Genomic DNA, 22,616 nt, shown 5'->3' with positions numbered 1-22,616 from the left:
TTTAATGAGACAAAGAGGAGGCTGTACTCACTCCAAGCCCTCTTTCCCTTTCTGTTGTCTGGTGCAGGGGGCTCTGAAGTTCTAGGGCAGGGCTTCTCAAACTTCTGTAGATAAGTCACTCATACTGGGGGATCTTCTTAAAATGCAGGGTTATTATGGCGGGTTTAAGGCAGGGCCTGAGATCTTGTATTTCTAACAAGCTCCCAGGAATGGCAGTGCTGCTGATGCTCAGGCTATTTTTCAGGAGCAAAGCTTTAGGGAATGGTGGAGCCACAGAATAAAAGGAACATGGGCTTCTGAATCACTAAATAAAGAAAATCTACTTTAATCAGCAACTTCTGAGCTGTTAGCTGTGTGTACACCTTTTTGGACAGCAGCTAGTCTTCTGGAAGTGGTTGACAATTCACTGGTTTTGTTTAAAAGCATCTTGGTTGAGAATTCAGGACAGAATCACCCCTGGCTGTCCCCAACCCACTTAGTATGGGTGTGTGTTCCAGGTGACTCCTTCATGTTTTAAGAGATCCATACCTCACTGTGCTTTAGAACACTACAAGCCCTCATACCATTAGTTCCTTGATAATGACAATAGTTAAGAAAACAATAAAATCTTGGTTTTGTATTCGTTGGCTCAGATTAAAAACGGAGAGTGAAAGACAGTTTGAGTTGGGCTGTGTGAATGATATGCTTTGTCCAGTGGGAAGTTAGTGGAGAGCGGACCATGAGGGTCTTTGATCTTGAGAGGGCGGGACAGGGAACTCAGATGGAGTCTCTTAGTCAAGGGTCAGTGGGTGAGCGTCAGGGCCCTGGTATAGGCTGCAGGGCTATGGTTGGCTGGAATGGCCCAGCTGAAAGTGCAATCACTCAAAGGTTGCTTGATATGAGTGAGCCTGGACAGGGAGTCAAATCTGTGAGGGGTGTGTATGTGTGTGTGTGTGTGTGTGTGTGTGTGTTACTGTGAAGAGCTGTAATTGGAGCAGAGAGGCAGAGAGAGTCTGGACCAGTACAAGGCCAAAATCCTCAGGGGCCTTTTGCATGCTTCCGGCAAACATTTACAGTGGGGAGGCCAAGTTCATCTAAGGAACACTGACCAGCTGGACACAGTGTGCTAGAATTTAGCCAAGGATATTAGTGGAAAGTCTCTCCCTGTGTTTTGAGCAAGGGCAGCTGGAACGAGAAGGCCTATGCTATCCTCGTTGCTCTAGCCATGACCTTACCTTACTGACATAAGAACTAGAGCCAGGTCCTGCTCCAGCCCTGCTGGCTTTGGGATGAGGCTGGGCCAGAGCATGAGCAGGAGAAAGTCAAGGGGAAGTAGTTGCATGGGTTTATTTTGAATAATGCACTTGAGTGAGTTACAGAAACTAGCCTTCATGCCAAGCAGTTCTCAAATAATAAGGTCAAGCCACTCTGTCAGGATTTCAAGAAATAGTAAAAAAATCTGAGAAAAATTATGAACTGTCTACTCTGACCAGTCAGGGCCACCTACCGTGTTGAGAGCCATTCTTACTGAAGGGAACTATTTTGGATTTAGATATGAGGTCAGTTTTATTTTTTGTTTTTGTTTTTTGTTTGTTTTTAATATCCAATTTTCAGCAAGTATCCACTGAGTGCCTATTATATGCCAGGCATCGTGAGGATTGATTGTAGAAACCTGCGATGAGCCTTTTGTCCACACCTGGGTGACAGAGGAAAGAGTGGGGGACCATAACATACGAGTTGTGAGCATGTGCACTGACCAGACAGGGAAGTTCTTTGCAAAGTCGTCAGGGCACCAGCAAGGGCTCCTGAGTCCTCCGGGAGAGGCTGGCGTCATGTGCCTGAGACAGAAGTCCCAGGAGGCTGAGCCTGGGAGGCCTGAAACCTCCCACAGACGGAGGAAGGGACACAGGGCTAAAGGTCAAAGGAGAGAGGCAGGGAGGAGGGTGAAGGGAGCACATGGTGGTCTCCACTCCAGGCCAGAGTGTTAGGTACAGGAACGGCCTGTCCTGCCCAGTGAAAACCCAAGTAGCCTCCTACTTACTGCCTTTTCAACAGAGGCTCAAATCTCGGCCAAGGCCGGGTAGGCCCTGTGAGTCCTGGGTCCCGTGGCTCTCCACCCTCCTCCTGGCTGGCTCCCATCCTCCGTACCTCCAGTGGGACCTGCAGATTTGCCAGTCCTGGCCACACGCCCTTCCATCCGGGTTTGCTGGGACACTGATTCATAGATTGAAAATAAGGGCAATCCTTGGCAAACCGGGGTGGGTTGGTCACCTCATTCCCTGAGGCTCAGGCTCCTCTGTGCTGCTCCTGCCCCTAACAGTTCTCATCTGATGCCTACACCCCTCCCACCCCTTGCTGAGCCCCCATTTACCCAGCCACCCCTCCCCACCTCCAGCCGCCCCCCCACCCCCAGACCTGCCTCTGCCTCCTTCACTTCTCCTTGGTAGCTCTCACTCCCTCAAGCTAGCCTCCATCTCAAGTGGTGCTCAAATGACATTAAGCCATTTTGATGGAGTATCTCCATGTCTGGTCTAGATTATGGGCTGGATGAATAGTTCCTCCTGGGTGGCCCAAGAGCCCCTCGCACTTGGCATGTGAAACATTTCCCTTCCTGGTGCCTCCAACCCTACAGCTGTCTGAAGTGGGTAGTGCCTGCCTAGTGCACGGTTACGGTCTCACACCTCTGTGCCTCGCCCACAGCTAACACCCCATAAATGTTAAATGAGAATATCAGCATCACCGAAAATGTTTACATATCTCTCAACTGATAATAGTGACAACAATAAAAAATGTGTGTATAGCAAATACTTCCTCCGCGCCAGGCTCAGGTCAGGGGCCCCGACTGGTTCTCTGTCTAGATGATGCCTACACATGGGCCTGCTTTAAAACGGACTAAGTCATCCATAGGTTTTCACGTACCTTGGGGGCGTGTAACTTATTTGGCCACAATTAATATACTGAGGTTGGATTCTCTGGGTATATGCCTGTGTTCATGTGCAAGTGTGTGTTGTGTGTGTACACGTGCATGATTTTGTGTATATATAAGATTTTTTTTTTCTGGATTTTTATCTTGTAGCAGCTCGTTTGCCCACATTAGCTTGCTTTGAGGAACAACTAAGGGCATCCCAGAGCTGGCGATCCAGATCAAGAAGCAAGGATCCAGGGGTTCCTATTAATAAGAGATAACACCGAAGCAATTGGAAGGTATGCCACTGAGTCCTACAACCCCTGCTAATCTTTAACATGTGAAAAGTGTGGCAGACAGGACCATCGGTTTTGAAGTATTCCTTCTATGCATTTCTCCACGTTCTTTGCAGTTGAACCACTTGCAGCTCACTTTCATTCTCTTCTTAAGGACGGGGATCATAAATTGGCTCACATCTTTCCTGGTGGCTCCTGGACGTTAGATAGAAGTCACATCTTTCCAGAATCCTCCCTTTCTGTAACAAAGCACGCTTTGCATGCTGATCCTAATGTGGGTGTATTTATAATGCATGGGCCGTTTCCCCACCCACATGGTCCCGTCTTAGTTACATCAGAACCTCTGGGATGGAGTCCCAACAAGACCCTAGAGAGTGGCCCCCAAACCTTTATCCGAGGCTCAGTCTCTTGTCTGAGCTTCATTCTCCTTGGGGCATGCCCGTCTTTTTAGTCTATGATTATTGACCGGTGAGTATTTCCAACTGGGAGACCTGAGTGTGAGGAGCTCTCACATTTATAAAAAAAAATGTAATACTGTCCCTTCTAGATCTGGTCCTCCTGACATTTTCTTTTTCACTCTGGCTTGGAGCCGGTGAATGTCCCTGGAGTTGCAACAGGTAAGCCTGAGGCCTGCTTGTCCTCCCTCCCGCAGAGCCCTCCTATCTCTCCCCTCCATTCTGGGTGCTCAGGTCTCCTTACCTCTCACCTGCCAGCGTCTCCCACCTCCACTTCACCCTGGACGGGCCGGCCAGGACTTCCTTCCACAGCCACGTGCTGATTTTATCTTTTCTCTGCTCAGGAAGCTTTAATAACTCCCAACTATTCCTAATGGAATAAGTTATCCGCTTGAAACTACCTCTGTTTAATCTCTCTCCTCCTTCCCTCCCTCCCTCTGCCTCCCTGTCTCTCTGGCTCTGGATCTGGCTCTCTCTCTCACACAGAGTCTTGCTCAAAATAAACAATTCACAGTTTTTCTAACAAATCTCTAGATTTCTGAACTCTACTCATGCTGACCTCTCCCTGACACCTTACCCGCCTCTTGCAATCTCGCCTACCCTTCCAACCCAGCTAAGATGCCACATACCCAGGATGCCTTCTAACTGCCTCCGACCATTTCTGCACCCCGCTGAAGCTGGCGTCCCCGTGTCACCCCTATCCCGTCTTGTGTTAATTGTCGTGGTCTCCCAACTAGATGATAGGCAGCTTGAGGCTGAAGGCTGTGTTCTGTTCACTGGTAGGGTTTCATATGTGGTATACACTCCAAACTTTTTATAAACGTTTATGAGACGGATTAAGTAGGTTTGTCCTAGGGAGTGACCCTGTTAGCACATGGAGCCCCTGAAATAATTTTATGAAATTTTAGATCCCGTTTCATTTTAAAGTTAACACCTACATTTTTCCCACACAAATTTCTCGCAAAGGATGTGTTTTCTCTTGTATGCGTGCTTTAACTATGTTGGTGTGAACCTTGCATTTGTGGATTTAACTCCTTAATTTATGGAAAACAACTGCCACAGACTCCAACTGGCAAAGCCAGTCGTTGTGGTCAAGCCAGACAAATAGCCATCACGCATTCGATCAGAAAAACTGTGACTTTATTTTAAAATCAAATGAACGTGGGTGCTCAGGTTTAGATAGGAACCCTACCAGGGCTTCTGGATGAAGGAAGGCGTTGCTCAGTTGAATATTTCTTACCGATGCTCTCTGGATTCTCCTTCAGGAGGGCTGCATTCTCCAGTTCTCCCTGTTTTTACCCCCCGAGCTCAAGTACCAGAGTGAAATCCAGGCTGGATGATAAGCTCATCTTGCTTCTCTAACGTAAAGGCCCCTTGCATTGGGCAGGTGGCAAAGTGGAACTGGCAGTCCATGGGTTTGAAATGCATAAAAATACAAGTTGAATTTCTGAAAATGAATTGCATTTGAGTTGTCCCTGCCTGTGTGCCCCCTAAGAAATCTCTTCGTGCCCCAGGAGGGCATGCTCTTCCGTGTGAAGGCAGATGGCCTGGGATGAAATCACGGAGGAGGCTTAATTTCCCTTCACACAGATACACCTCGTGAGGCTTTTAGAAAATTGCCCTTCCACCGAAGAAGGGAAGTCAAAGGTCACTTTGTTGCTTCACAAGATTCCCAGGTTGTTCTAGGTGAACTCACTCTCCGGGAGGCAGTTTCATCGAAGAAAAGATCCCATCCAACTATTGGAAGCCTTAAAAACACAGCTGACTCTTATGTGTGGCTGCCAGTCACCTTCCCCTGAGTGGTAGGACATACTCACGTTTCTGTGGGGTCCCCGGTAACTGGGCTGTCTGGGCGAAATGCCAGCAAGTGTCCAGCAAGGGGGTGATTACTTCTGGGATGTCACTCTATGGCTTATGGCCCACAGCACTGCCACTGGTAATCGTGACCATGCTCTGCACGTTCAGCTGGTGCCCTGGATGAGCTCGGCATTAGGCTTGGTACCCTTGCTACACTAGCCCGGGAGAGGACTCGTGGGGCTTTGCAGGCAGCCTGTCTGGCCCTCTGCTTGTCTGAGAAAGGATCTTTGGGAAGTGCAAATTCTTTGGCAATTAGGCCATTTGATTTTGCCACGAATCTGGCCTGGAAAAGAGTACTACTATTGGGGCAGGGCAGATTCACCTTTGGGGAGGCCCATGCTCACACCTCAGGAGCCACTAATGAAGACTCAAATGGCTTCAGTTGGGTCAGCTTCCCAGCAAACCGCCTCTAGTGCGAGAACAGCCATCAGGGCTCCGGCAGAGGGCCTCACGCTTAGATACATGGTCCACGTTGTTCTGGGCATGTGTGGACTTAAGCGCCATGCACTTTTGTTTTCCCAGACCCCGTGTGTGGGGCCTGGAAGGTGAATGAGACCCTGATACAAGGGCCAGGGCCTCTCCACTGAGGGTCGGGCTGTTGATCCCAGACCGAGGATGCCCACCGGACCGGCCTGCAGTGGTGGGTGTGCTGGTAGTGTTTTGTCTTCTTGTTCAGTGTTTCTTAAAAATGTGAATTAACTTGGACCTGACGAAATGACAGCCTCAGAGGAGGGAGGTACCTGTCCATGGGCCCCGTACCCGCCCGGCTCTCTTCACTTCTTGATATTTCCTGCCTGACCTTGAGTCCCTTTGACTCCTAGGAAGGCCCCCTGTCCAGCTGGGTGCCTCACTGGCCTCAACACACTCCCACTCTGTCCCTGTCTTAATCCTTCTGGTCTCTGATTTCTGACCTTTCCGATGTCCTAATGACTTTTATGTTTTTTGCTTCTAAAAAACATTAAAAAAAAAAGGCAATTAGCTGTGCATCCTTAATATTTACACCCCATTTTGTTAATTGCATCGTTTGGCGAGCCTTCTGCTTTTTTGGCTTGTGCCAGGCCTTCTTAGATTAGTTCATAAAGAATGACATGAATTTATTACAAATACTGTAACTTTTGTGCTTGATTTCACACTTCATGTCAGCTTCTTCCCTTTCCCAAAAGTGACACATACTTAATTTTCAAAAAAAAAAAATGAATAGTGGAGGAAAAACGGTCAGTTTGGGGATTTGAGGCTCCCTACTGACATCATCAGTAGGAAGTCCCAACAGGATGAGGCTTGAAGGCTGTTTCTTTGGATTGTGATCTTGGTGATGGCGGGGATGTCATCCTCCCCAGACTCCACAGACCTCTCTTCGCCCTGGTGTAGGTTCTGGAATACACTGCAGAGGGCATAGTCAGCCATTGACTTTGGAGCTCTACACTACTGCTCACTAAACGTTGGCTTCTGCATAAACATGAAGAAATTCAGAATAAAAAGGAAAAAATGTGATGGGATTTATTGTTGATTGATACTTGAAATCCTTTTTGAAAAAAAGGCACAATATCAATCAGGGTAGCAAGCAACATAAACATACTGGCAGTTCATAAAAGATGGAGTTGGCTGAAAGGCAAGTGTCAACTAGAGTGCTTTTGAGAAAACTCGGATTTACTTGGGCAAAAAAAGTCAACAGTCTTTTTCTTTTTCTGTATAACTTCACTGCATTTAGATTCAAGTTTGGAAAAAAAAAAAAGTCCTGTTTGGGGGCATTCAATTTACACTCTAAAAAAAATTATGAAAACTGCAGTTTAGAAATTAACCCCCCAGTAACGACTTACTTCAAATTAACACACAGCCTATATAGTTGGAAAAAGAAAAGATTTTTGGATATATATTTTATTTGACAGTGTTTTAGAATATCATACAGTAAACAAGATTTCTGTAAAAGTTAATTTATCCATAGTGGTGCGTTTCATAAAAATAGTTGCTCACTTACAGTCTTTCTGTGACTATTAATACATGGAATTATATTTATAGAGATACAGCTGTACAGGGTAAATTCACAGCTAACACTACACAGAAATATTATTTGGAATGGGATTTAGATGATGTGCTGTCTTCACAGGTTATGGATTACAGCCGCATAAAGCAATTACTGCACAAGTAGTAGCTGTGAACTGTGCAAATTAGAGTTTATGCAAGCGTAATCTCAACTTTTTTATCCTTTTGTAACACATGGAAAATAAAGGTCAGAGGATACAGTACCGGGACGTGCAGCTACACTACAGAAGCATTGTCCAAAACCAGATTCAATAAATTAATGGCAAACTCTACTGGATGTCTAGTCCAGGGGAGAAAGACTAATTGAGATTAAACCAAAAGTATTGTAAACTGCTACATGTGTTTGTGCTTTTGTTTATGATGAATGGATTCCATTTTTGGAAATTGCTTTTACAAGCTGCAAGATTCTTCACTTGAGGCTTTCGGCCACGTTCTCCTCTTGTCAAACAACTCGACTACACCTATGCCTGATGGAAATTAAATGGCCAGTGCTCAGGTTGCTGCAATTTACAGAGACGGAAAGAGTCAACGGAGAGAGGCTATTAGGCGTGACCTTGTGTGATGGATCTGATCTCCCTTTTTACTTATTTGACTACAAGTTCAGGGAGGTGAGGCTTATCTGCATTTGAACTCCTGTAAGGGCCAGAATCTGGGAAGGATGAAGCCTCATTCATTCAGGACAAATTAAAGAGAAACTGCCCTCAGAAAGCAGTTTGCCTTTTAATATGTGTAGCTACAAATAAGTACCAATGGATAATTAACTGCCGTAACATTTTACAAAGGAATATTCAAAGGGCAGAGAAGAAAGGCAAGCCTTAGGATGGTAATAGGGGATCAACCGCAGATCAATGGACATAAACCCAAACATCCAGAGGTTGCTGAAGACATTTAAAAATGGCAAAGGATGCAGAGACGAGAAAGCAAACCAAACAAAAGGAGAAAGAGTAAGGGAAGACAAAGCAGAAAAAGAATGCTAAAAGGTTCACATTCTTTCATGAAAATAAGTTGGCCATGGTTTTTTAATACTGGGGATTCATTCTAGTCGGAGAAATACAGGCGAAACCCTTTGCCTCTGCTCTATCAAAGTGAAAATGAAGTAATGGAAAGAGGATCTTAAAAAAGACAATAAAACAAGTGAAATAGAACACTGCTGTCAAAGAAGCTACCCTCTCCGCTAGCCTGAGACCACAGGAAAAAGCCTTTTCATGAAGGAACTGCAGCGGTGCCGACCTCGATTCGACAAATTGTGGCCCTTCAATCATAAAATGCCTATTTTAGATGAAAACCAATTAAGATCTATGAGCTAAACTGCAAAATTCTGACTTACGGCAATCTGTTCCCTAAGATACAATTTTTTAAACCTTTTTTTTTTTTTTTCCTACCACTGAAAATGTACAGAAACATGATTTGATCACAGAAATGGCAGTAAAAATGGCATCACAGCGACGAACGCACTAGGTTCCTAAGTCGTCCTGCGGGCCGGGCCGGGGCGGGCCGGGGCCGGGCCTGGTCGTGGGCAGCAGTTCCCGATGGTCCAAAGAAACCTTTTAACCCCTGTCTAGATAGGTCGAGAACAATTTATTTACAACTCTTTAGATCAATTAAAAGATATAATCTCGTCTCAGTTTCAGCTTGCTCCGTGCAGTTTGAATTTTTTTTTTTTTTTAAGGCGATATTCCAGTTTGTGATTGCTCTTAACGTGTCCGGTTTCTTGGTAGAGAGTTTGGATGGCATCCAAATCCTTCATGCAGCGGGGGTCATTTTTTTACTTTTTTGCTTTTTTGAGATTTTTTTCGTTTTTTTTTTTTTTTTTTTTTTTTTACTAAAGCTACACTGCACTGTGTCTCCGCGGTGCTCTCCACGTGGTTTTGGTTGTCCCGGGGGCCGGGGCCTGCGGGGGGCGCGGCGCGGCGGGGCGGGGCGGGGGCGCGGCGGGCGCGGCGGGGCTCAGCGGCCCGCGGTCGGGGCTCCGGGCCTGCGCGCGCCCGGCAGTCGGTCGGAGCCCGGCACCTTCCAGGGCCCCGGCGCCACGGCGGCCCTGCGCGGGGGGGCGCCCCCCGGGGCCCGCGCGCCCGCCCCGCCCCCGCCCCGCCCCGCCAGCGCAGGCGCCGCCCCCGGGCCCCCCCGCCGGCCGAGCTCCGCGCCCGCCGCCCCGCGGGGCGCCCCCTGCCCGCCGCCGCCCGCCCTGCCCGCCGCGTCCGCCGCGGGCCCCGGCGCCCCCGCCTCCGGGCAGTGGCCGCCGGGCGCCCCCTCGAGCCCCGGCCGCGCCGCCCTCCGCGGGCTGGCCGAGCGCTCCGCCTGCTCCCCGAGGCGCTGCTTCTTCTGGCCGCCGGCCGCCAGCTCCTTTGGTTTCCGGACGTCGTGCTCCCGCTTGCTGTCCCAAGGCGGGTCCGGGCCGGTGTGCCGGGAGGGGTCGGAGGGCGGGGCCGGGTGCGACGGGGACCGTGGCCGGGGGCCGTCCTCCGGGGGGGCGCCTACTTCCTGCAGCCCTGGGGCGGCGGCGGCGGCAGCGCTGCGGGAGCCGGGGTCGTCTGCGGGCGGGAAGCACAGCGTTAGGGCGGCGCCCGCGCCCCGCGCCCCCTCCGCGGCACGACGGTCCGAGCCCCCGCCCCCAACCACGCCCCCCCCCGGCGGCCCGACCCCCGATCCCCGACCCCGAGGCTGCAGCCGGGCGCCCCCAGGGAGCGGGGCGGCTGCGGGTGGGCAGCACAGCGTTAGGGCGGCGCCCGCGCCTCGCGCCCCGTCCAGGGCACGACGGCCCCAGCCCCCCGCCCCTAGGCCACGCCCCCTGCTCCGGCCCAGGCCACGCCCCCTGCTCCGGCCACGCCCCCCGGAGGCCGAGGCTGCAGCCGGGCCCCCCCCCCTTCGCCCGGGCGCCCCCAGGGAGGCGCCGAGGGTCGAGCCCCACGAGGGTCCGAGCCCCCCGCCCTGGCCACGCCCCCTGCTCAGGCCCAGACCACGCCCCCTGCTCGGGCCCAGACCACGCCCCCTGCTCGGGCCACGCCCCCCGGAGGCCGAGGCTGCAGCCGGGCCCCCCCTTCGCCCGGACGCCCCCAGGGAGGCGCCGAGGGTCGAGCCCCACGAGGGTCCGAGCCCCCCGCCCTGGCCACGCCCCCTGCTCAGGCCCAGACCACGCCCCCTGCTCGGGCCCAGACCACGCCCCCTGCTCGGGCCACGCCCCCCGGAGGCCGAGGCTGCAGCCGGGCCCCCCCTTCGCCCGGACGCCCCCAGGGAGGCGCCAAGGGTCGAGCCCCACGAGGGTCCGAGCCCCCCGCCCTGGCCACGCCCCCTGCTCAGGCCCAGACCACGCCCCCTGCTCGGGCCCAGACCACGCCCCTGCTCCGCCCAGGCCACGCCCCTGCGCAGGCCACGCCCCCCGGAGGCCGAGGCTGCAGCCGGGCCCCCCCCTTCGCCCGGACGCCCCCAGGGAGCGGGGCGGCTGCGGGCCCCGCGCGCCCCCCGCGCTCGGCAGCCCCGGAATCAGCGGGCCCCAAAGTCCCGTAGGCCGGCCCGGTGGCCCCCCCGCGCCATCAGCAGCCCGGGGCCCGGAACATCCGCTGCGAACAGGCCCCCGGCGGGTCGAGGACCCGGTGGGGCGGGTCGTGGACCCCGCGGGCGAACCGAGCTCGCCGAAGCCCTGGCCTGGCTCTGGGAGGAGGGGTCGGGACAGTGACTTGCAGCCATTAGGTGTCACTCGAAGCATCATTAGCTTCCACCAGGCGCTCCCAGAATTTGGATGAAGTCATCAGAAACCGTTCACTGTCGTCCTTCTAGAAGTCACTCCTTAACCCTTTCTAGGAGTTCTGACCGCATAGCAGGGCCAGGCTACCAGAAATGATTCTCCCTAGGAAGCCTAGTTTCAACATTTATTCGGGGTTTCAGAGCTCCCTACTTTGAGAAAGGACTCGAGACAATTTACCACAAGACACAAAACAGGATGATACACATGAGGAATGATTTTTTTTTTTTTTAAAGCAACCACTGGTCAGAAGCCGAGTAGAAGGAAGACAGATGTGTTAGGAAGCAGAGATGGGTTAGTTACTACCATGAGCTCTAACATTACCCCTGAGTTTCTAGCTCCCCAATCAAGATTAAAGCAGGAAAATCCCAGAGTCTTCCCTTGATATTTGCAAGGACTATGCCCCAAGACCTTTGGAAATCCTTAAACTTTGAAATATCTCCTTAGACTGTAAGTTCTCTCCACAAAACTGGCATAGGGTCGTGAGTGGGGATGACGAGGCCTCCCTGATCAGGGGTGCTGGGTGGCAGGAGAGGCTCCTCACTAGCCAGGACGTTCAGCTCCACACACGAGCCTCGGTGCCTGGGAATCAGTTCCTGCCGCTGTAACCTTATACGTGGCAGACAATTAAAGGCCCTTATTCAGACTCAATCAGTGAATGTCAAGGGTCTACTTGACTTAAAATTTGAGGATTCTTATCCAGTACCTTTGATGCTGATTTATAAAGAGGAAACGACAGGCAGAAGGCAGTGGGGTGGATAGTTCCAGTAATTCTGGGCCACCTGTACAATATCAGATCAGTTTTAAAAAGTTTCTCCTTGGATGTTCAATTCGAATGGAATATTTAGGGCTCAGTGTTCTCTTCCTTCTTTTTGTAGGTAGTTCTATTATCATGCTCACATAAGGAGTAAAAAAGTCCTGGAAAAGCATCAGAAGACCTGGAATCGAATCCTGCCTCTGGCATTCACCAAGATGCGATTTTGGATCAACTACTTGATCTCTCTGAGCCTCATTTTCTCCTTTTATAAGGGGTGACTGAAGTGTTTCCATCATAGAAATGAGATACGCACTTTTAAAGGGGACAGCACTTTGCAATGGGAGGATTATAACGATTTTTTACACACGGTTGAGTCGGATTTCTACTCTGTCCCAGTAGCTACATATGGACTGGCCATATTAACTAGCATACTTCTAGGTGAGGTTGTGAGTAAGTGCAGTAAATCAGCCATCCCTGATGGCTGTGATCCCCAGGTGTGGTTTTGCTCTACCCCCAGATGGCCTTAGCTACTTCAAGGAGTATTCTAAAATCCTCAAATGCAAATGTTTTTGTTGAAAATTGGAGTATGTTCTGCTTCTGGCTGGGCTAGAATTTGAAAATCAAACCGTTATAGCAAATGATAGACCATGGACACTCCATCAGACAGGAAGAGATTGTCTGAAGGAGTTAACAGTGGTCTCCAAAAGGCCTAACTAGAGGGTAGTGGTGCAATGGTAATCTCTAACTTGGACTGTGATGATGCCATTTCACAGTTTACTATCTCTTCCCAACACCCCCCTCCCCTACCCCTGCCAATTCCATCCTGTAGGGCCGAGTTAATTAGCTGGCCTTGGGTCAACTGTGAGATACAGGGAGGTTGATATTATTCACACCATTTCCTGAAGGAGGAATTGAAGCAGAGAGAGGTTAAGTAATTTGACCAAGATTACAACATGGGTCAGCCAAGAGTAAAAGGTTGGGTGTCTTTACTCTTTTTTACTTACTAAGAACATTTTCCTAACCTGTTGCCTTGCAGATAGGATCAAAGCATGTGAAATGGACCTGCTCAGTGGCCACTGCTGACCAACAGGACCTGGACCCCATCATCACTGGACAGAATGGTTAGTATTTATTTCTGAGCCTCTTACTCTTGACAGTAAACCAGAAGGTGAAATCATTCCAAATGCAAATATACAGAAGAATCACTCTTATTAAAAAAAAAAAAAAGATTTCTCTAGTGTTTGTTTATAGATCATTGAATTCTTAGTGGTGGAAACCAAAAGCTAAACTATCCCAAGCCACTCGTGACTGAGAGTATTAGTCAGAAATTAAAATGAATTGCGTCTTAAAGTAAAATGACTTAAAGGATGGACCTTTACTAAGTTGCTTGATGGTGTTCATTGTTTTGGGCAAGAATTCCCCACCCGAGCACCAGCCACGTGGCACCCGCACCAGGCAAGAGCCTGCAGAGCTGAGTGTAGTGGACCAAGGTGGCGGGCAGCCTGTCCCCCACCTTGCCTTTCACCCGCCTCGTCGAGGTGACCCGAACTGGGGTGCAAACTAGGGTTTTCGTGAAGCCTTGACACATGATGACCAGAAGAAATAGCCACATTTCCTGCTGGTTCCTTCAAACCGTCTTTTCCCCCTGGTCCCCTCTCCCTTCTCTTTCTCTTTGAACCTGGCCACCACCTGACATATGTCACTGTGTTCATTTACTGAGGCTGGTGCCCAGAAGACGGGCTCCCCACATTCTTCCCGTCTGAGCAAGCCTAGAATTAGAAATCATAGAGATGCATCTTAGGAGACAAAATCAGCCACGTGGGCCTGCCGGGGTTCCTGCAGCCCCTCTGTCCAAACAAAGTCCCCAGCAGACCCAATGGCTGAAATCAGAAAAAAAAAAAAAAAAAAAAAAAGAGAGAGAGCCTCTTATTCCAGCCCGGCTTCCTCCACCCGCCCTCTCCTGCTGGCACCCCGGAGTGAAACTGCTCTCGTTCAGGTCACCAGTGATCTTTCTATTGGCAAGTCCAGAGGACACCTCTGTGTATTCATCGTCATGCTTTATCTCACCACCTTTCACACAGATGACCACTCCCAGACACCAAGTGAACCCTTGGCTTCCATGACACTCCATCGTCCTGTTCTTTACCCCACCTCTCTGGCCGTTCCTTCCTCTTCATTTACTTGGCCTCTAAATGTTGGCATTCCTCAGGGACTGGTCTTAGGTCATTTTCGTGCTTTATGGTGTCTCTTAGGTGTTCTCATCTATTCACATAGCTTTTATACAACAGCAGTACTCCCAGATGTTTCTGAACTCCACGCCATGAGCTCTGGGCTGGTGTCCACCTGCCCATTTGCTATCTCCACTCAGATCGTCCAATTGGCATCCTCTCTGTAACAAGTCCCAAGTGGAAATCTTTTCTCCCTGAGCCTATTCTGCACTCTGTCCTTCTTTCCCCGTCTTGATGAGTGGTACAACCATCACTTGGAGTCAGTCTTGATTGCTCTCTCTCCCTCACCTCACAAACGGAATCCACCTGCAAGTCTTATGAGTCTTATCTTCAAGTGGACATGGACTCTGTCAACTTATGTTCGCCTTCACCTTTGCCACCTGAGGTCAAGATCCAGGGCTGTCCCTGGAAGGATGCAACCGGTGTAGGCTGCCCAAGATAATCCCATTTAAAAGAAGGCCGTAGTGTGCACATCTTTCATAAACCCTTGGTGATGCTGTTAAAGGCAGAGAATTCAACAGTGACTTTCAGTGTTATTCAGACAAGAGAAGTTAAGTGTAGGATACTGGGAACTACACACCCTCCCCCGAGTTCAATGCTCAGGACAACCAACCTAGTTCCCACACCCAAGGGATGGGCCTGCCAAGCTACTGTTTCTCACACGGGCTGCTACAATAAACCACCCTTCTCTTTATTCAGACTTGCTTGATTCTCCATACAGCACCCACAACAATATCTTCGCCACACAAATTAGATCATGTCATTCCTTCGCTTAAAACTTTCAAGGGATTCTTACTGTTCTTGGATAAAAAACCCAAAATTAATACCATGACCCAGAAAAACCTGCATGATCTGGCCCCAGCCAGCCCCTTCGGCTTCATCTCTATTTACTCTCTATTCTCCACCCACACTGGTCTTCGTTCAGTTCCTACATGCACCGAGCTCCTTCTCTATTCTGGGATGTATGTCACTGCTGACTCTTCTGTCCAGAAAGTTTTCTCCCCAACTCTTCATATGGTGGGTTCTTTTTATATTCTTTAGGACTCTTAAATATCACTCCCAGTCCAAGGTAGATGTTCTGCTGTCCTCAGGAGCATCTTGTCTTTATTTCCTCATAGTACGTATGATTGGTGATTCTCTATCTGCCTGCTTATTCGATTAATAGCAGTTCCAGTTACTAGATCACAAGCTTCATGAGGACAGCGGCCACGGTAGTCTTGTTTATCCAGTGGGAATTTCCACCTAGCACGGTGTTGGGCACGGTAATAAGTGCCCAGTGAATATTCGATGAACAAATCAGTCAGTTGCACAAAGAGAACACGGAAGACTCGAAACCCAATGCTTACTTTGCAAACACTTCAGATCTTCATTTAGAGAATAATCAGCAAATATAGGTTTGCATCCCTGACTTTTATCAGTTTTCAGAGAGAGGATGGTGGTGAAGTGCTAGTGTGTATTTGACAGGAGGGCAAATAAATAAGTTTGGGGCAGGCATGCAGAGAGGAAGGACAGCAGCAACAAAAAAAGCACTGGAATGGCTTTCATCAGTGGCCCCTTGGGATAAAAAAGCTAGGGGAGCTCTGGATCTATAAAGCAGGCAGTCAAGTTCCCCTGGCTTTCAACAGATGTTCTTTCCTTTGTTAACCTTCTCAGCCACGATGATGCAATGACTTTGCTTAAAGGAGCTTCATCTCTGGGGAATCATTAGTCAATGTACCAGTGAATGTTCAGATGAACCACAGGCCAGACAGACCCTACACAGCTCACACTGTGTTGGCGGAAGGAGCAGATCCCTCTCCTAAGTTAAGGTCAAGTTTCTTCCCCTGCTTCTTGTTGGTTCTAGCCAGTTGGATCTGTCCTAGAAAATGGTCTGATTAGGGACATGTGGGTGGCTCAGTGGTTGAGCGTCTGCCTTTGGCTCCGGTCATGATCCCGGGGTCCTGGGATCGAGTCCCACATCGGGCTCCCTACATGAGCCTGCTTCTCCCTCTACCTATGTCTCTGCCTCTCTCTCTCTGTCTCTCATGAATAAATAAAATCTTTATTAAGAAAAAAAAAGAAAATGGTCTGATTAATACATAATTACATATTATTAGTATATCTGTACACAAGTCACACACACGTGTACTATTAACTTTGAGTTAAAAGATGTGTGATCTCTTGATTTATCTTGTAGGAACTCAGCAATATTGAAAAATAAAATGTAGTCTTCCACTACGTATCTTGCTATGCCTAAGATTAAAAAACAAACAAACAAAAACCCTTATCTACTGTGTTTGAACAGCTTGTTTCTTCATGGCATATAAAAGTCAGCAAGTCAAGTGACAGTAACAGAGAGGTGACCCACTAGGAATATACTACTTATTGCAGTAAATAAGTATCTGCATTATTGGTTTTCCTGGGTGGCTCTTATCTCCAGCAAAAAATTGTGCCGAAGAGGAAAATGTAACCAGCATCAAGGAAGAGTTAATTTTATCCTGTGCTGAAGGGTGAGGGAGAGACCCCTTCGGAGGAAGCCAGGGATTGCTGAAGGGGAAGAAGGGCCTGTCTCCGGCCCCACACCTCAGCTAAGAGCCCTAGGGCTTCCAGCTTTGGGCCCATTGGTCCCCAAGGCCCTGCCCCAAGGCCCCCCCGCACTGCTCTCCTCCTGCCAACACGGGGCCGGGATGAAGAGCTTGGTGGCTGCCTTTCGGGGAAGGGTGTTCAGGAAGGTAGCAGTAGTGTTAGCACTATTGTATGGCTAATAACGGCAGCAGGGAACATGGAGTGAGGGGCTGACTTGATACCAGTCACTCTTCTACTGTATTTACCCACGTGAAAACTGTACATTGTACAGATGAGGAAACTGAGGTACAAAGGGGTTAAGTAACTTGTTGCAGGCTGCGTAGCTGGTCAGGAGTGGGGCAGGGCCGTTGAATGTTCTAGCAACTCAGCTGAAACACTGTCGCTAGACTCCTTGGCCATCCTCTATTTTGATTGTCAAATGGGACTCCTCTCTTCTGGGGCAGTATCCTAGAAACTCCCATCGAAAGTGATTCTTTCAGAGGCGGCTCCATCATTATTCTAAGTGGATACTAGGAAATGCCATTTGTGTCTGAACCTTGGACACGGAGGGGCAGTCACCGTAGTGAGGGTGTCGATTTGTGAAAATGCTGGAAACGCGAGCAGGAATCAGAAGATAATGAAATTGCATTTCTGAAGGGCAGGGATAATACTATGTATTTTTAAAATGGCCCTCACAGTGTCACACTTTGACCTGGACTGGCCTGAAAATACTCCTCCTAGATATTGGAGACACAGAGTCAGTTCAAGACCTACTGTTACTGCTCAAACAAATGAGCTTACTCTGCAAAGAGATCCATGGATTTGGTAAGTGTCCCTTCTCGCTATAAAAACCTCTCCTGTTGCAGCCGACGGTTGGCTGGGTTGGAGAAGACTGATGTGGTTACGCTGAACTATATTTTCTTCTAATTTACAATATTATAGGAAAATGTAAGAAACAATGACTAGAGTAGATCAAAGAACAGTAATGTGAGGTCATTTGGTGTTCAAAAGAAAAATCTTTTCAGGATGGGTCCAAGCGGTAATGGTTCATTTGGATCTGTTCAACCATCATTAGGGTGATTGCTTTTTGTAACGAAATACAAAGAAAAATGTGCCTTTAAAAAACTTCTGAACAAATTAATGATTTTCCTTTGCTCTTGCTCTTTCTGAAGCATGGTTTCCTGTCTGGAGGCATCGTTAATGGCATTCAAACACGTATTTGTGTCACCTTTGTTCCCAGAGAGATGCAAACTAGGTGTTATAAACGTCAATGACCTTAAAAATTGTGACCATATTTGCTTATTTTTGCAGCAAAATAACCATTTTCAGAGCATAGTCAAAGGTGCAGCAGTAAGCCTGTGGCAAACCTGACCTCCAGGGCTGAAGGAGCAAATCTCAGGGCCGATGGGGCTCTTGATCATGGAGCTACCATTTACTGAAGGCTTCACCTGTAACCTGACCTGTGCCAGGTGCGTTGTATACAGGAGCTTTCAGTCCTCACAACAGCTCTGCAATTATCTCCACTGCGTAGATGGGGAAACCGAGGTTAGATATATTAAGCAATGTGGCAGGGCCGCTCAGGGTAAGTGAGAATCAAGAGGACTCCAGAGCCCAGGCCCAAGCCCCTCCTCTGTTTTGGTGCTTGCTTTCTTCTTCTACACCAGGACACACGTAGAAAAATATGGAAAATACGGTGTGTCGTCAGTGGACTGGAGTAAACGGAAATGATCAAGGTCCGAAGACTCTAGCCAAGCCCTTCTGTGCCCCAAGGGCCAAGGGGGTTGCTGTCTTGGTGTCACTCATCAGAGGTGTGTCTGGGAGTACAGATTGTGAGACTCGGCTCTATTTTTCAACAGGTAGAGTCTTGATGACCCAGATGCGACCTGGGAATGTGGTGCTGCTCAGGGATCGGTCTCAATGAGTTCAACACCTGCATTACAGGATATATGAGAAACATGCTGGTTCATTTATTTTAAGCATCTTTTGGAAAGCAGCACATTCTTCTTTTCAAATAAAATCTTAAATGAAAGCCAATGTGTAAAACAAACAAAAATGGAACAGCTTTGGCTAGGTGAGGTGGATCCAGAGCCTCTGGCCCTTCACCCCCCTCCCACCTGCCGGGTCTCTTCCGCCCTCCTTAATCCCCATCACCTTTCCTTCCATTCACCATCCACCTGCTCTCTGGTAACCGTCACCCCTGCCTGGGTCTTTAGGCCATTTCTCACTTGAAGCTCTAATAAAGCAGTTTGAAAACCACTACATGAAGAAGAATGTGCCTCTGAGAGCCCCTCTTAAAATGCAAAAATCCCCATTTGGGAGTGGGAAGAGGAGAAAGGGAAGGTTTGCTTATAGATTTTTTCCCCCTTTTGTGTTAGCAGCTGGGAGTTGGACTCCAGAGAAGGGAGACCGAGCACGGGAACGTTCTGCTGGCGAGCGGCGATGGAGATGTCTGGGGCACAGGGGCGGCACAGACGCCACCTGGCCCTAACTTAGTCACCCGAAGCCTCGGCAGGCGGATCACCCCCTGCTGGGCAGCGGTGGCCCCACGTGTCTTCAGGGAGAGTGGCCAGCCGCTGGCAGAGGAAGGGGTGTCCGGAGGGCCTGGCTTCCAGCTCCAGTGCTGCCCCTCGGCGTGGACTCGGGCAAGCCGTTGGAGCATCCTAGCCTCAATTTCTCAGGGAGATGGAAAACCAAGAGTTGGGGAAGACTGTCTGCCCCGGTGCCCTCCCAGACCTGTGATCAAATGAAACACTATGTATGAGGGTTTATATACATGTCAGCCATTAAGTTAATAGTTAAGCCCAATTTTAAAAATGGGCAAAGGATGATATCTGAATGGCAAAGGAGCGTATAAGAAAGACTCGACATCACTAAGAGCAAAATGCAAAACTGTAGGGAGATACCACTACACATCTGCTAATGAGGCTAAAGGAAAAACCAAACCAAACCAACAACCTGAAAATAACTGGCAAGGACGGGAGCCCCTGAAACTCTCTTATGTTTTCGTTGGGAAGGAGAAGTGGAACAGCCACTTGGGAACAGTCTGGCAGTTTCTTAAAAAGTGAAACATTTCGGGATCCCTGGGTGGCTCAGTGGTTGAGCGGCTGCCTTCAGCCCAGGGCGTGATCCTGGGGTCCCGGGATCGATTCCCTTGTCGGGCTCCCTGCGTGGGGCCTGCTTTTCCCTCTGCCTGTGTCTCTGCCCCCCGCCCCATGAATAAATAAATAAAATCTTTAAAAAAAAAATGTGAAACGTTTCGTTACTGTAAAACTCCACCATTCCGCCCTGAGGCTGTCTCACAAGTGAAGGAAGAACTTAAGTTCACACTAAAACCTGCGTGTGAATTTTTAGAGTGGCTTCGCTCTTATGCAGCAGGACCTGGACACAACGCAAATGTCCATCACCTGGTGATGGGTCAACACACCCATGACACTCGGGGGGCGAGGGACAGGAGTCAGCCGCGGACTGGAACAAGCAACTGGTCCACCCGTGAGCGAATCTCAGCCTCACCACCCGGAGAGGGAGTGGTCAGGCCCAAGACGTCACATGCCACGTGAGCCCCTTTATACGAGCCTCCCCAGCAGATGACACTAAAGGGGCAGAAAACTGAGTAGTGGTTTCCAGGGTCTGGGCGTGGGAAAAGGCTTGACCACATGGAGAATGAGAGATTGGGGGGTGGGGAGGGATTACGGGCTGTTCTGTATCGTGATTATGGTAGTGCTTATATAATTGTGTGGGTTTTTCAGAACCTGGGTAGAATTGTACAGTAAAAAGGGTAAATTTTGTCTATAAAGTATACCTCAATTTTTAAAATGTGAAAAAATTCATAGTGCTGATAAACTGTTTTTAAGCCTGGTGCCTCAAAGTCTTTTTACACTGGCTCCACCTTTTGCAAATACTGTTTCCACCACTAGTTTGCTTAATAACCGAATAACCGGCCTGCCTCCCTACCCCCCCCCCCCCCCCATGGCACCAAGATACATCTTAGCCCAATGAAGCCGATAATGAATTCTGAGTTCACAGAGTTAGCAGAATCTGAACAGGTTTTACCCTAATCTTTCGGAAGCATCTTTAATCTCAAAGCTTTCCTAGAGTCGTGTTCTTCATCACACCAGTATGGCCCTGTCTGAAGCGGCAGAGAGTGGAAATAGGAATGAGAATAATCAATCATAAGGCACCCGTTTCATGGGAGAAATGATGGAAACTGATAATAAGCACCTCTTGCCACAGACAGAAGAAATGGAAACAAGCCACTCGGGGGAGACTCTTCGACTCCAGCTAAGCCCATGTCTCCGTGGTACTCAGACAGGATCTTATTCACACTCCCTCATCTGCTTCTGTAAGCCATTCAAGGGCAGGACTCAGACAGCAGACTGACCCACTTCTGGAGTGGGGGAGGCCCCACAAGTGATGTCCATCAGAATGTCCTCAGGGAACAAAGTCCCTTTTTAACAATTCTGGGGCTTTAAAAAGAGAATGAATTAGTGGAAGCAAAGCTCTTGTGTCTGGAGTCACCCGAAGTTCTTGTTGTCATACTTCATCAAGGCCATCCTCAGACAGTTCTTTTTCCTGCATTCAGTTTTATTTCTCAAAACACTGTCCTCTTCTCTCTCTCTCTCTCTCTCTCTCTCTCTCTCTGTTGGGACCCAGGAGCCAGCAGCTTTAGCTATCCCTTTTTTGTTCCATTTAAAAACAACTTACTCAGTTCTGATCACTAAAGACAGGGAGGCAGCAAGGACAATGCCTGTGATGTCCTGGGTGTAGGTCTCCCCAGCCTGTGTGTGACTCTGAAAACCTTCGTACCCCACCAGGTCGCAGTCCCCACAAGCACCTTCCCACATTCCACCAGCTGCAGACTACAGTACAAGACCGCGTGAGAAGTTCCAAACACGTGCCCCCTCACAACGCAGGCTTCTCCTCCAATTACGGTTTTCCAGCTCATTTCTGCAAATGCTGAAACTGAACTCACTGGTTGTTCCTGTGCTCAATTTTCTAAAACTCTCTCAAACAAGTAGGTCATAGACAAATTATCTTCACGGATTTGGGAGATGTGTCAAGTAACTTTTTAAAGAAAGGCCTTTCTTAAACAGAAGTAGTGACTCAGCCGTTTCTGTGTTCCCAGCTGTCGAATCCCCAGCACCTGTGGCACCTGGAGGGCAGCCCTTGGGTCCCCTATATCCCAGGGTGGTGACGGAGGAAGGACAGGGCAGGCCAAGCATGGGGAATCAACAGTACTGCGTTCACACCGGGGACCCTGGGGTATTGAGGGTCTCTGTATATTGGTCACGTTCCTTCTCCATGTTCTTTTCAGGTTGTCTCTGTAACCTCATGAGCTGTCCTAATGAATCTTGGCCTTTTCCTCCCTCTTCTCTGAGGTGGCCGTCACCTCTTGGTACTTCCAGCCAATGTTGTGAGCCGGGCATCCCAGGTAGACAGGCTTTCACGGAGGAGGAGACACAGCCTCGAGGGCAGCAGAAACCACCAACTGCTTTTTCTTGTCAGAGGGAGGTAGAGTCCTATCCAACACCCCAAGGTGGTCAGGGTGGCCTGGCCTCACTTAGTCTGGCAGGCAGCACATCCCTGCTGTTCACCTAAAGATGTGGTGGGGGCCACAGACCCAGATGGTGTTCATACACTTGCTGAGGAAGACCAGGTATTTTAACTTGTTTCTGTAGAAATTGCCAGAAATGTTCATTGCCATTGCAGTGCACAACCACCCCCTTCCAGCCTAGCAGCAGTCGCGTGGCAATGATGGGCCATGATGGGAGCCTGGAGGTCATCGTTCACCAGACCTGCCTTTCTGCCATCTTTGGCAG

The 22,616-nt window shown here is 49.3% G+C and overlaps 1 protein-coding gene and 1 pseudogene across 31 annotated transcripts in view; both read right to left on the bottom strand.

Moving 5' to 3' along the window:
* MAGI2 (membrane associated guanylate kinase, WW and PDZ domain containing 2) overlaps positions 1-22,616 on the bottom strand; it is a 1,307,576-nt gene that overhangs the window by 5,800 nt on the left and 1,279,160 nt on the right. For 17 of the 31 annotated variants that reach the window (XM_072759832.1, XM_072759836.1, XM_072759834.1 and 14 more), the window contains one exon: positions 7,331-10,063. The exons of 7 other annotated variants lie outside the window; for them this stretch is intronic. In XM_072759832.1, the coding sequence (XP_072615933.1) occupies positions 9,480-10,063 (584 nt within the window). In that variant the 3' untranslated portion in view covers positions 7,331-9,479. Of the gene's footprint in view, positions 1-7,330; positions 10,064-11,384; positions 18,731-22,616 lie in introns of those variants that run through there. 7 more of the 31 variants (XM_072759845.1, XM_072759862.1, XM_072759857.1 and 4 more) reach the window with 2 other exon arrangements.
* Positions 18,744-22,580, bottom strand: LOC112925391 (large ribosomal subunit protein uL13 pseudogene; annotated as a pseudogene).

This window comes from Vulpes vulpes, chromosome 5 (genome assembly GCF_048418805.1).
Source record: "Vulpes vulpes isolate BD-2025 chromosome 5, VulVul3, whole genome shotgun sequence".
NCBI lineage: Eukaryota > Metazoa > Chordata > Mammalia > Carnivora > Canidae > Vulpes > Vulpes vulpes.
The sequence above is the reverse complement of the archived record's forward strand: the minus strand, read 5'-3'. Positions and strand labels throughout refer to the sequence as shown.